Genomic DNA, 14497 nt, shown 5'->3' with positions numbered 1-14497 from the left:
CTGTAATCCCAGCACTTTGGGAGGCCGAGGTGGGCAGATCATGAGGTCAGGAGATCAAGACCATCCTGGCCAACATGGTAAAACCCCATCTCTACTAAAAATACAAAAATTAGCTGGGCGTGGCAGCGCGTGCCTGTAATCCCAGCTACTCAGGAGGCTGAGGCAGAAGAATCGCTTGAACCCAGGAGACAGAGGTTGCAGCGAGCTGAGATCGCAACACTGCACTCCAACCTGGTGACAGAGCTAGATTTTGTCTCAAAAAAAAAAAAAAAGTAAACTGAGGGACAGAGAGATTGCATAACTTGCCCAATTATGCTATGTAGTCCATAATCAGGGGAAGTGAGCACTGCTAAGTAAGGTATATGCCATGATGCAAGGCACAGTCACAGAATCTTTTTGTTTTTTTTTTTTTTTTGAGACAGAGTTTTGCCCTTGTCACCCAGGCTGGAATGCAATGGTGTGATCTCGGCTTGTTGCAACCTCCGCCTCCTGGGTTCAAATGATCTTCCTGCCTCAGCCTCCTGAGTAGCTGGGATTACAGGCACCTGCCACCATGCCTGGCTAATTTTTGTATTTTTAGTAGAGATGGGGTTTCACCACATTGGCCAGGCTGGTCTCAAAGTCCTGACTTCAAATGATCTGCCGGCCTCGACCTCCCAAAGCGCTGGGATTACAGGTGTGAGCCACCATGCCTGGCCACAGAATCTTTTAATAGGGTCATTTTGTGTTAGAAATTCTCAGAAACTTAACATATTTTGAATGACAAAAACAGCTTTTCTACATTCTTTTTTTTTTTTTTTTTTTTTTTAGCATAGATTATCTGATTCTTAGGAAACAGTGAGTGAGGCAAAAAGAATTCCCACATTTATTGAATTTTCTTTGGGTGTGAGTTTTCTGATGTTCTAGCATGGAAGTGACAGGTGTTTTCTGACATTAATTACACTACATTAAAAATTACCTAGTACTGAGCCAGATGTGAACTCCACATAAAGGCTTCTTCTCTTTATCACTCACACTCGAGGCTTTCTTAACCAGTATGAATTCTGTAGTGTTCAATGAGTTGTGAACCAAGAATAAATGCCTGCCCACACTCTCTACATTCGTAAGGTTTGATACCAGGATGAATTCTCTGATGTTCGGTAAGTTGTGAACTACGAATAAAGGCCATTCCACACTCCCTGCATTCATAGGGTTTCTCGCAAGTGTGGATTCGCTGATGATGAGTCAGTTGTGAAACACGAATAAAGGCCTTCCCACATTCCTTACATTCGTAGGGTTTGTCGCCTGTATGAATTCTTTGATGTTGAATGAGGTATGAGCTACGACTGAACGCCTTCCCGCAGTCCTTACATTCATAGGGTCTGTCGCCAGTATGGACTCTCTGATGTCGTGTGAGCTGTGCGTGCTGTCTAAAGGCCTTCCCACATTCCTTACACTCATAGGGTTTCTCCCCAGAATGAATTCTTTGATGTCGAGTAACTTCTGAGCTGTGAATAAAGCCCTTTCCGCATTCCTTACACTCGTAGGGTTTCTCCCCAGTGTGGATGCGCTGGTGTACGGTCAGCTGGGAATGCTGTCTAAAGGCCTTCCCGCATTCTTTACACTCATAGGGTCTGGCGCCCGTGTGGATTCTCCGATGCACAGTGAGTTGGGAGCCACGAATGAAAGCCTTGCCGCAGTCCTTACATACGTAGGGTTTCTCGCCTGTGTGAGTCCTTTGATGCAGAACCAGCTGGGAATGCTGCCTAAAGCTCTTCCCACACTCTTTACATTCATAAGGTTTGACACCAGTATGAAGTCTCTGATGCAGAATAAGTTCTGACGTGCGACCGAAGGCCTTCCCACAGTCCTTACAGTCATAAGGCTTCTCACCTGTGTGAATTCTCTGATGCTGAACCAGGTGTGAGGCACGGCTGAAGGCCTTCCCACATTCCTTACACCCGAAGGGTTTTTCACCAGTGTGAGTTTTCTGATGTTGAATAAGGTGTGAGCCGCGGCTAAATGCTTTCCCACATTCCCGACATTCCATCAGTTTCTCACCAGTCTCCCTGCTCCCAGTGTGAGACCTGTGATGCTGGAACGTGGGCATATGTCCATAGGCGACGTTCACTTGCTTAAAATAGCACTCTTCATTTACTTGTGTCTCAAACTGGCCTTCGCATTCCCAGTCAGCTCTAAAATCGGAGCCCTCCAGGTCACAGCATGTAAGGCTTTCCATTATCTCCCAGTTGAATGCCCCGATTTCAAAAATATCTTTTTGTAGAAATTTCTCACACCTGGACTCCAAGTCTGAAAAATAAGAAAAAGAGAAATACAAGCTGTGCTCCTTTTCTATGAGAAATAAAAAATTCTATAGTACAGGCCAGGCGCAGTGGCTCACATCTGTAATCCCAGCACTTTGGGAGGCTGAGGCGGGTGGATCACAAGGTCGGGAGTTCACCTGGCCAAGACAAAAATTAGCCGGACATGGTGGCAGGCGCCTGTAATCCCAGCTACTGGGGAGGCTAAGGCAGGAGAATCGCTCGAACCCGGGAGGCAGCGGTTGCAGTGAGCCAAGATCGCGCCACTGCACTCCAACCTGGGTGACAGAGCAAGACTCCGTCTCAGAAAAAAAAAAAAAATAACCATAGAAAGTGAATGGCTTATATACATCTCAAATATTATACAATTTCAAAAAAGTACATGGAAGCACACTATGTGAAGAGCTCATACGGTGCCAGAAGGGAGCAAGAAGACAGATTAAGCCAGGGGTTCTCAATTTGTTTTCTGTTTTGAGACAGAGTCTTGCTCTGTCGCCTAGGCTGGAGTGCATTGGTACAATCTTGGCTTACCGCAACCTCCGCCTCCTGGGTTCAAGTGATTCTCCTGCCTCAGCCTCCTGAGTAGCTGGGATTACAGGCATGCACTACCACTCCCGGCTAATTTTTGTATTTTTAGTAGAGCTGGGCTTTCACCATATTGGCCAGGCTGGTCTCGAACTCCTGACCTCAAACAATCTACGCACCCTGGCCTCCCAAAGTGCTGGGATTACAGGTGTGAGCTACCTCGCCTGGCGGAGAACATTTGTATCACTCCAAATAGAAACCCCCTGCCCATTAAGCAGTTGCTCCCCATTCCCTATTCCCTCCAGTCCCTGGCAACCATTACTGGCAGAGAGCTACTAATTTTGTCTCTATAAATTTGCCTGTTCTGGACATTTCATGTAATAAGGCATCTATATTTTCAACACTTCCCACCACATAAAGTTGATGTCAATCAAAATGAAAATCTCTGCTTAAACATTTCACTGCCTTCCCATTTCTGTGCATTTAGAATTAATTCCAAAGGCCAGGCGAGGTGGCTCATGCCTTAATCCCAGCACTTTGGGAGTCTAAGGCAAGTGGATCACTTGAGGTCAGGAGTTCAAGATCAGCCCAGACAACATGGAGAAACCCTGTCTCTACTAAAAAATACAAAAATTAGCAGGCATGGTGGCAGGCGCCTATAATCCCAGCTACCTGGGAGACCGAGACACAAGAATCACTTGAACCCAGGAGGCAGAGGTTGCAGTGAGCCAAGATGGCACCACTGCATGCCAGCCTGGGGGACAGAGTAAGAGTCCATCTCAGGGAAAAAAAAAAAAAAAAAAGAGGCTGGGTACGGTAGCTCACGTCTGTAATCACAGCACTTTGGGAGACCGAGGCGGGTGGATCACCTGAGGTCAGGTGTTCGAGATTAGCCTGACCAACATGGAGAAACACCGTCTCTACTAAAAATACAAAATTAGCCAGCCGTGGTGGCGCATGCCTGTAATCCCAACACTTGGGAGGCTGAGGCAGGAGAATCACTTGAATCCGGGAGGCAGAAGTTGTGGTGAGCTGAAATTGCACCACTGCATTCCAGCATGGGTGACAAAGCAAAACTCTGTCTCAAACAAACAAACAAAAAAAATTACAAACTCACTGCCATGGCTCTCAGGGCTCTTGACAAAGCAGGTCCCTGTTTGTTTTTGTCACCACTCTGTCTCAGCAAGAGCAGGGCCTCTTCACATTGAACATTCTCCCCTTTCCTCCCAGTCTACAAAACCACCAGCCATCTATGAGCATGTAAAATAAATCTAGGCATTTTCCATCTCAGATCTCTCATCAGGTTCTTCCATCTATCAAGAATCCTGTCCTGGGCTTTTTGCTGCTTTTCTCATCCTTAAGGTCTCAGATAAAAACTCACACTCTCTCTCTCTCTTTTTTTTTTTTTTTTTTGAGAGTCTCACTCTGTCGTCGCCCAGGCTAGAGTGCAGTGCAGTGGTGTGATCTCAGCTCACTGCAACCTCCGCCTCCCGGGTTCAAGCGACTCTCCTGCCTCAGCCTCCCGAGTAGCTGGGATTACAGGTGCCTGCCACCACGCCTGGGTAATTTTTGTATTTTTAGTAGAGACGGGGTTTCACCATGTTCGCCAGGCTGGCCTGGAATTCCTGACCTCAGGTGATCTGCCCTCCTTGGCCTCCCAAAGTGCTGGGATTACAGGCGTGAGCCACCACGCCCGGCCCCTTATGTAATGTATATTTTATCACAATTTAAAAAAATCTAATTAATAAAAAATTGTTATTTTTTCAGAACTGCAAGGAATTAGAAAACATACCAAGCAAATATTCTGTGAAAGACAAGAACACTTTTATGGAGTCAACAGCAATAGGCTTAATATTTTAATATGGAATTAGAGTAGAGTCGTACCCATAAACTTGCTTTTATTTTGTTTTGTTTTCGAGATGGAGTCTTGTTCTGTTGCCAAGGCTAGAGTAAAGACACGCGATCGATCTTGATTCCTTGCAACCTCCACCTCCCGGGTTCAAGCGATTCTCTTGTCTCAGCCTCCTGAGTAGCTGGGATTACAGGTGCCTGCCACCACACCTGGCTAATTTTTGTATTTTTAGTAGAGATGGTGTTTTGTCACATTGGCCAGACTGATCTTGAACTCCTGACCTCAAGTGATCCGTCTATCGGTCTCCCAAAGTGCTGGGATTACAGGTGTGTGCCACTGCGCCCGTCCATACATTGTTAATTTATGCTCAATTAATTTTGCTCAAAAAAACACATACAGAATGTGGTAGGTGGGATAACGGCACTCAAAGATGTCTGTGTCTTTATTCCTGGAACCTATGAGTGGTATGTCACAAAGCAAGGGGAGTTCGAATTCAGACTGCTAATTAGGGCCGGGCGCAGTGGCTCACGCCTGTAATCTCAGCACTTTGTGTGGCCGAGGAGGGTGGATCACCTGAGGTCAGGAGTTCGAAACCAGTCTGACCAACATGGAGAAACCCTGTCTCTACCAAAAATACAAAATTAGCTGGGCGTGGTGGTGGGTGCCTGTAATCCCAGCTACTCAGGAAGCTGAGGCAGGAGAATCACTTGAACCCGGGAGGCGGAGGTTGTGGTGAGCAGAGATCTCGCCATTGCACTCCAGCCTGGGCAACAAGGGTGAAACTCCATCTCAAAAAAAAAAAAAAAAAAAAAAAAAAAGCTAATCAGTTGACCACCATGAGATGGCGAGATTATCCTGGTTTATCTGGGTGGACACAATGTATTCACAAGGGTCCTTAGAAGTGAAAGTGGGAAGACCAGGTGCAGTGGCTCATGCCTGTAATCCCAGCACTTTGGGAGCTTTGGGAGGCCTAGGTGGGTGGATCACTTGAGGTCAGGAGTTTGAGACCAGCTCGGCCAACTTGGCGAAATCCTGTCTCGGCTGGGCGCGGTGGCTCAAGCCTGTAATCCCAGCACTTTGGGAGGCCAAGACGGGCGGATCACGAGGTCAGGAGAGCGAGACCATCCTGGCTAACACGGTGAAACCCCGTCTCTACTAAAAAAAATACAAAAAACTAGCCGGGCGAGGTGGCGGGCGCCTGTAGTCCCAGCTACTCGGAGGCTGAGGCAGGAGAATGGCGTAAACCCGGGAGGCAGAGCTTGCAGTGAGCTGAGATCCGGCCACTGCACTCCAGCCCGGGTGACAGAGCGAGACTCCGTCTCAAAAAAAAAAAAAAAAAAAAAAAGAAATCATTGAATGAATAAATAAATGGGAGGCCAGGAGCAGTGGCTCACGCTCCTGCACTTTGGCCCAGCACTTTGGGAGGCTGAGGCGGGTGGATCACAAGGTCAGGAGATCAAGACCATCCTGGCTAACATGGTAAAACCCCATCTCTACTAAATATACAAAAAATTAGCCAGGTGTGGTGGCGGGAGCCTGTAGTCATAGCTACTCGGGAGGCTGAGGCAGGAGAACGGTGTGAACCGGGGAGGCAGAGTTTGCAGTGAGCAGAGGTTGCGCCACTGCACTCCAGCCTGGCAACAGAGAGAGACTCCGTCTCAAAAACAAAAACAAAACAAAACAAAAATAAGTGAATAGGAGAGGGCTAGGGACAGCTCTTCCTTACCAAAGAATTCCAATTAATAAATAGTGAAGAAATAAGGGACACAGAAAATCAGTATTAGGCAAGTGACAGTGTAATAGCTGGTGCAGACAAGGTCTAGTGATGGATGCCAAAATCAGGGGGTGGAAGGAGGAAAAGCAGCACATTTGCCTAGTGTGAAAGTATTTCACGGTAAGATATTTGTCAATTACAAATGGAAACTTTACAGGGGAGAAACAAGAGAGGCCCTATTTACCAAGTGATCAAAGTAAACAGCATCTATCTTTTTTTTTTTTTTTTTCTGACACGGAGTCTCACTCTGTCACCCAAGCTGGAGTGCAGTGGCGTGATCTCGGCTCACTGCAACCTCCGCCTCCTGGGTTCAAGCGATTCTCCTGCCTCAGACTCCCGAGTAGCTGGGACTACAGGCACCCGCCACCACACCTAGCTAATTTTGTACCTTTAGTAGAGACAGGGTTTCACCATATTGGCCAGGCTGGTCTCGAACTCCTGAGCTTGTGATCCGCCCGCCTTGGCCTCCCAAAGTGTGAACAGCACCTATCTTACCAAGTGATCAAAATGAACAGCACCAGTAATATGGCATGTTGATGTCTGCTATGTGATACACAGAGAAGAATACAACATCACTTCTGCGATATTCTTGCTAAAATGCAGAATCTCACTGTGAGAAAACATTAGACAAACAAGAAGTGAGAGACAATCTACAAAAAACTACTCATTAAGAGGATCAGCTGGCTGGGTGTGGTGGCTCATGCCTGTAATCTCAGCACTTTGGGAGGCTGAGGTGGCCAGGTCACTCGAGCTCAGGAGTTTGAGACCAGCCTGGCCAACATAGTGAAACCCCATGTCTACCGAATATACAAAAATTAGCCGCGCATGGTAGTGTGCACCTGTAATCCTAGCTACTCAGGAGCCTGAGACAGGAGAATTACTTGAACCGGGGAGGCAGAGGTTGCAGTAAGCTGAGATCGCACCAGTGTACTCCAGCCTGGGTGACAGAGTGAGACACCGTCTCAGAAAAAAAAAAAAAAAAAATTATTTATTTATTTATTTATTTATTTATTTTGAAATGGAGTCTTGCTCTGTCACCCAGGCTGGAGCGCAGTGGCACGCTCATAGCTCACTGCAGCCTTGATTTCCCAGGCTCTAGTGATTCTTCTGCCTCAGCCTCTTGATTAGCTGGAATTACAGGTGCGTGCCACCTTGCCTGGCTAATTTTTTTTTTTTTTTTTTTTTTTTTTTTGAGATGGAGTCTTGCTCTGTCGCCCAGGCTGGAGTGCAGTGGCCGGATCTCAGCTCACTATAAGCTCCGACTCCCGGGTTTACGCCGTTCTCCTGCCTCAGCCTCCCGAGTAGCTGGGACTACAGGCGCCCGCCACGTCGCCCGGCTAGTTTTTTGTATTTTTTAGTAGAGACGGGGTTTCACTGTGTTAGCCAGGATGGTCTCGCTCTCCGGACCTCGTGATCCGCCCGTCTCGGCCTCCCAAAGTGCTGGGATTACAGGCTTGAGCCACCACGCCCGGCCGCCTGGCTAATTTTTGTATTTTTTGTAGAGAAGGGATCTTGCTATGTTGTTCAGGCTGATAAATGTCATTTTTAAAGAAAAAACAAAACAAAACAGTATTTTCGTGTGGCCAAAAACTGAGGGAAACTTTAAGGGTCTTCTTCAGATAGAGAGAAAATGATCTCAGATGAAAAATAAAAATGACAACAACAGGCTGGGCGTGGGGCTCACACCTGTAATCCCAGCACTTTGGGAGGCCGAGGCGGGCAGATCGCGAGGTCAGGAGATCGAGACCATCCTGGCTAACACAGTGAAACCTATCTTTACTAAAAAAATACAAAAAAAAATTAGCCGGGCGTGGTGGTGGGCGCCTGTTGTCCCAGCTACTCGGGAGGCTGAGGCAGGAGAATGGCGTGAATCGGGAGGCAGAGCTTGCAGTGAACTGAGATCATGCCACTGCATTCCAGCCTGGGTGACAACGCGAGACTCTATGTCAAAAAAAAAACAAATAAATAAATAAAAATAAATTAAAAAGGCTGGGCACGGTGGCTTAAGCCTGTAATCCCAGCACTTTGGGAGGCCGAGACAGGCGGATCACAAGGTGAGGAGATCAAGACCATCCTGGCTAACCTGGTGAAACCCCATCTCTACTAAAAAACATAAAAAACTAGCCAGGCAAGGTGGCAGGCGCCTGTAGTCCCAGCTACTCGGGAGGCTGAGGCAGGAGAATGGCGGGAACCTGGGAGGCGGAGCTTGCAAGCTGAGATTCGGCCACTGCACTCCAGCCTGGGCAACAGAGCGAGACTCCATCTCAAAAACAATAAAAATAAAAAAATGAAAAAATAAAAAAGACAATAGCGGAGAAGTTAGGAAAGGGTAACTGATGATTCAGGATTCACAGATTCCAATACTGTCTACCAAGTGCCACTCGAGAATACTCACTAACATTTATGTAGTCATCACAATTGCCTTTCTGGGCACTTTCACACTATATTTCATATAACAGCAACTCTTTTTTTTTTTTTTTTTGAGACAGAGTCTCGCTCTGTTGTACAGGCTGGAGTGTAACGGTGTGATCTCGGCTCACTGCAACCTCCGCCTCCCAGGTTCAAGCGATTCTCGTGCCTCAGCCTCCCGAGTAGCTGGGATCACAGATGTGTGCCGCCACGCACAGCTTATTTTTGTATTTTTAGTAGAGACAGGGTTTCACCATGTTGGCCAAACTGGTCTCGAACTCCTGACCTCCAGTGATCCGCCCACCTTGGCCTCCCAAAGTGCTGGGATTACAGGTGTGAGGTACTACATCCAGCCTAACAGCAATATTTTTATCCCATTTGCCAAGGAGGAAACTGAAGCACAGAGAATTTAAGTAATTTATGCAAACTCACAGAGCTACTAAGTGGCAGGGCCAGGATTTGAACTCAGGCAGTCTGACTCCAGTGTCTGTGCCCTCAACCACTACACAACCCTACCATTCAAAAGTTAAGAGAATAAATGAATGGCTGCATTACTGTCACAGAGGCTGGAGTGCAGTGGCACAATCTTGGCTCACTGCAACCTCTGCCTCCTGGGTTCAAGCAATTCTCCTGCCTTAGCCTCCTGAGTAGCTGGGGTTACAGGCAGCGGCCACCATGCCCGGCTAATTTCTGTATTTTTAGGAGAGACGGGGTTTCACCATGTTGGCCAGGCTGGTCTTGAACTCCTGGCTTCAAGTGATCTGCCCACCTCGGCCTCCCAAAGTGCTGAGATTAGAGGTGTGGGCCACCGTGTCTGGCCAAGAAAATTTTTTTTTGGTTTGTTTTTTGAGATAGAGTTTCACTTTTATCACTCAGGCTGGAATGCAATGGTGTAATCTCAGCTCACTGCAACCTCTGCCTCCCAGGTTCAAGAGATTCTCCTGCCTCAGCCTCCCAAGTAGCTGGAATTACAGGCACCCGCCACCATGCCCAGCTAATTTTTGTATTTTCAGTAGAGACGGGATTTTACCATGTTGGCCAGGGTGGTCTTGAACTCCTGACCTCAGGTGATCCACCCACCTCAGCCTCCCAAAGTGCTGGGATTACACACATGAGCCACCATGCCTGGCCAAGAAAATAAGTTTTCTAAGGGATGAAGATACTTGTAGAAAAAAGGATCTGGCTGGGTACTGTGGCTCACACCTGTCATCTCACTTTGGCCTCCCAAAGTGGGAGGATCGCTTAAGCCCAGGAGATGGAGGCTGCAGTGAGCTGTGATCATGCCACTGCACCCCAGCATGGATGACACAGTGAGATTCTGCCTCTAAAAAAAAAGATACAAAGTACAGGTAAAAAGGTGGCCAATGGGGAAGAAATAGGTACATCTCTTTTTAAAAAGGAAGGAAAATGTGAGAGAACACAGAAGACAGACAAATTAATGGGAGTAGGCCAAGGTTCTCTTGGGAGCTGATGCTAATAAAGTCTTTACTCGCCACATCTTCATGTTTCAGGCCTTTCTTCCACAGTAGGGCTTTGAGGGAACTTCCCACAGTAACTCAACTTACTCCTGTCAGTTGACGCACCCAGGGACCTCCCCCTGTCGAAATCAGCCCTCGCTCACCTGGGCACCATGGTCCTGTCACATCATTTGCAATCATCCAGGGCTCTTTCCCTTGCTCCAATAAGGAGACGACATCAGGCTTAGAAATGGAGAGTCCTGTTTACAGGAAAAGAAACGGGGTGTGATCAGACTGCTCCAAAATCCAAACCCAGTTCCCTGGTCACCATGGAAAAGACGTAATCACAAGGCAGGCGGAAGGTTGTCTGAAGGATGGGAAGACCTAGGTGCCCAGTGGAATGACTTGTTTCCAATTCCACAAAGCACAAAACAATTTTTCAGTCACCAGAAATTCAGTCAGAAACTTGTAAGTTACCCTAGAAATTCACAATGAAGAAACCAGAAATTCCAGAAGGGTAGTCCTGAATTATGTGGAGTAGATGTGTGGTGATCACTCTCCACGAACCCCTCCCTCCCCTCCAATCTATTCCTTGATGCTCCTGGCCTTGTTCTGTGCCCAGCTCTGGGATCCCAACAGCTCACTGTAAGAACTGCATTACCCATGCCCTCTGGCTTCTCATTGGCTTTGGCAGACAGAAAGCATCAGCTGGAGATCAGCCGACAGGAGGAGAGCAAGCACTGGGCATTTCTTAACCCTCTCTCTCCCTCCTTTAACCCAGGAGCTCCGGAAGTAGCTACAGCAATTGCTGGCTGGTCCCCTCTCTATCTCTATGGCTGTAGTTTGTAGCGTCTCCTGTGACAGTTTCCTCTCCTCACCCATTTAGGCAGAGATGGAAACAGCACCCCATGGTTGTAGTCCCCAGTGCCTTGCTTTCCGTCTGGCCTGTGCGATACAATCTCCTTACCTAGTGAGGCCAAGTGACCAAAGTTCTCCAGAGTCACCTCCCTGTACAAGTCCCTCTGAGCAGGTTCCAGGCACTTCCATTCTTCCAGAGAGAACTCTATGGCCACGTCCCTGAATGTCACCAGTCCCTGAAACAATAAACCCACACATTTGGGTATATTAAGAAACTTCTTTCACTTTTTATTATGAAAATTTTCAAAATGCACAAAAGTACAGAGAATAGTATACAGTAATGACCCCCCATATGCATCAGTCTGCTTCAACAGCTAATAAGGTGCACCCAGTTTTATCTCTTCCCTTCTATCTTTTACTCCCCATGTACTGTGAGGCAAATCTCACATGCCAAACATCATAACACTTCACCCACAGATACTTTAGTATCCAACAGATTATTGACTTCTCTTAGAAAAATACATAATAGCTGGGCACGGTGGCTCATGCCTGTAATCCCAGCACTTTCGGAGGCTGAGGTGGGCGGATCACGAGGTCAGGAGATTGAGACCATCCTGGTTAACCCCGTCTCTACAAAAAATAGAAAAAATTAGCCAGGCATGGTGGCAGGCACCTGTAGTCCCAGCTTCTTGGGAGGCTGAGGCAGGAGAATGGCATGAACTCGGGAGGTGGAGTTTGCAGTGAGCCGAGATGGTGCTGAGGTGGGCGGATCACTTGAAGTCGGGAGTTTGAGACCAGCCTGACCATCATGGAGAAACTCCGTCTCTACTAAAAATACAAAATTAGCCGGGTGTGGTGGCGCATGCCTGTAATCCCAGCTACTCAGGAGGCAGAGGCAGGAGAATCGCTTGAACCTGGGCGGCAGAGGCTTCAGTGAGCCAAGATCGCACCACTGCACTCCAGCCTGGGCAACAAGAGCGAAACTCCATCTCAAAAAAAAAAAAAAAGAAAAAGAAACATTTGAATGAGTAGAGTTCCCGCCTTATGGATTTGGCGGATTGCATTTTCGTGGTGTAGTTTCACAGGTGCTTAATTTCCATATTCCCTGTGAAATGGCAGTTAGATATGGGGGTCTGACTTCCATTTTCGAGGGAAGAGCATTAATATGTCAGGGATGGTGGTGTGTACTTCCTGTAGCATCCCATTAGGAGGCACATAATGACTGGACATGCCTTTATTTATTATTTGAGACAGGGTCTCACTCTGTCACCCAGGCTGGAGTGTGGTGGCACAATCGTGGCTCACAGGAGCCTTGACCTCCCAACTCAAGCTATCCCCCTGCCTCAGCCTTCCAAGTAGCTGGCACTACAGGTGTGCACCACCACACCCAGCTAATTTTTTATTTTTTGTAGAGATGGGGTCTCACTATGTTGTCCAGGCTGGTCTTGAATTCCTGGACTCAAGTGATCCACCCACCTTGACCTACCAAAGTGCTGGGATTATAGGTGTGGGCCACTGTGCCTGGCCTAATTTTTTTTTTTTTTTTTTTTTTTTTTTTGAGACGGAGTCTGGCTCTGTCTCCCAGGCTGGAGTGCAGTGGCCGGATCTCAGCTCACTGCAAGCTCCGCCTCCCGGGTTTACGCCATTCTCCTGCCTCAGCCTCCGGAGTAGCTGGGACTACAGGCGCCCGCCACCTTGCCCGGCTAGTTTTTTGTATTTTCAGTAGAGACGGGGTTTCACCGTGTTAGCCAGGATGGTCTCGATCTCCTGACCTCGTGATCCGCCCGTCTCAGCCTCCCAAAGTGCTGGGATTACAGGCTTGAGCCACCGCGCCCGGCTGCCTGGCCCAATTTTTTTAAGACACAGAGTCTTGCTCTGTCACCCAGGCTGGAGTGCAAGTGGTGCAATCATGGCTTACTGCTGCCTCAAATTCCTGAGCTCAAGCAATCCTCCCACCTCAGCCTCCCAAGTGACTGGGACTACAGGCACATGTCACCATACTAAGCTATTTTTGTTAAAAATTATTTTTTGTAGAGGTGGGGTCTTGCTATATTGCCCAGGCTGGTCTCAAACTTCTGGGCTCAAGCAATCCTCCCACCTTGGCCTTCCAAAGTGCTGGGATTAAAAGTCGAGCCACAGTGCCTGTCTTTTACCATTTTTTGTTGTTGTTGTTGTTTTTGTTTTGCTTTGTTTTGTTTTTTTGTTTGATATTTGAGATGGAGTCTCTCCCTGTTGCCCAGGCCAGAGTGCAGTGGCATGATTTCGGCTCACTGCAACCTCCACCTCCCAGGGTCAAGTGATTCTCCTGCCTCAGCCTCCCAAGTAGCTGGGATTACAGGTGCATGCCACCACGCCTGGCTAATTTTTTTATTTCTTATTTTTTGAGACAGAGTGTCACTCTGTCGCCCAGGCTGGAGTGCAGTGGCACAATCTTGGCTCACCGCAACCTCCACCTCCCAGGTTCAAGTGATTCTCCTGCCTCAGCCTCCAGAGTAACTGGGATTACAGGCGCATGCCACCACGCCTGGCTAATTTTTTTTTTTTTTTTGAGACGACGTCTCACTCTGTCACCCAGGCTGGAGTGCAGTGGCGCGATCTCGGCTCACTGCAAGCTCTGCCTCTCGGGTTTAGGCCATTCTCCCGCCTCAGCCTCCTGAGTAGCTGGGACTACAGGCGCCGGCCACCACGCCCAGGTAGTTTTTTGTATTTTTTTTAGTAGAGACAGGGTTTCACTGTGTTAGCCAGGATGATCTTGATCTCCTGACCTTGTGATCTGCCCGTCTCGGCCTCCCAAAGTGCTGGGATTACAGGCTTGAGCCACCGCACCCGGCCCTGGCTAATTTTTGTATCTTTAGTAGAGACGGTGTTTCACCATGTTGGCCAGGCTGGTCTTGAACACCTGACCTCAGGTGATCTACCTGCCTCGGCCTCTGAAGGTGCTGGGATTGCAGGCGTAAGCCACCATGCCCGGCCCCTAATTTTTTTTTTTTTTTTTTTTTTTTTTTGAGGCGGAGTCTCGCTCTGTTGCCCGGACTGGAGTGCAGTGGCCTGATCTCAGCTCACTGCAAGCTCCGCCTCCCGGGTTTACGCCATTCTCCTGCCTCAGCCTCCCGAGTAGCTGGGACTACAGGCGCCCACCATCTCGCCCGGCTAGTTTTTGTATTTTTAGTAGAGACGGGGTTTCACCGTGTTAGCCAGGAAGGTCTCGATCTCCTGACCTCGCGATCCGCCCGTCTCGGCCTCCCAAAGTGCTGGGATTACAGGCTTGAGCCACCGCGCCCGGCCCATTTTTGTAGTTTTAATAGAGATGGGGTTTCACCAT

General features: G+C 48.1%; 1 protein-coding gene across 6 annotated transcripts in view; it reads right to left on the bottom strand.

Moving 5' to 3' along the window:
- Window positions 1-842: 842 nt before the first annotated feature.
- ZNF565 (zinc finger protein 565) overlaps window positions 843-14497 on the bottom strand; it is a 29667-nt gene continuing 16012 nt past the window's right edge. For all 6 annotated transcript variants that reach the window (XM_010368816.2, XM_030942968.1, XM_030942967.1 and 3 more), the window contains exons 3-5: window positions 11285-11411; window positions 10482-10577; window positions 843-2289 (exon numbers count right to left, since the gene is read on the bottom strand). In XM_010368816.2, coding sequence (XP_010367118.1) covers window positions 1028-2289; window positions 10482-10577; window positions 11285-11411 — 1485 coding nt within the window. In that variant the 3' untranslated portion in view covers window positions 843-1027. The remainder of the gene's footprint in view (window positions 2290-10481; window positions 10578-11284; window positions 11412-14497) is intronic.

This window comes from Rhinopithecus roxellana, chromosome 12 (assembly GCF_007565055.1).
Source record: "Rhinopithecus roxellana isolate Shanxi Qingling chromosome 12, ASM756505v1, whole genome shotgun sequence".
In the NCBI taxonomy this organism is placed as follows: Eukaryota; Metazoa; Chordata; class Mammalia; order Primates; family Cercopithecidae; genus Rhinopithecus; species Rhinopithecus roxellana.
Note: the sequence above shows the minus strand (reverse complement) of the source record. Positions and strands in the feature narration are given on the sequence as shown.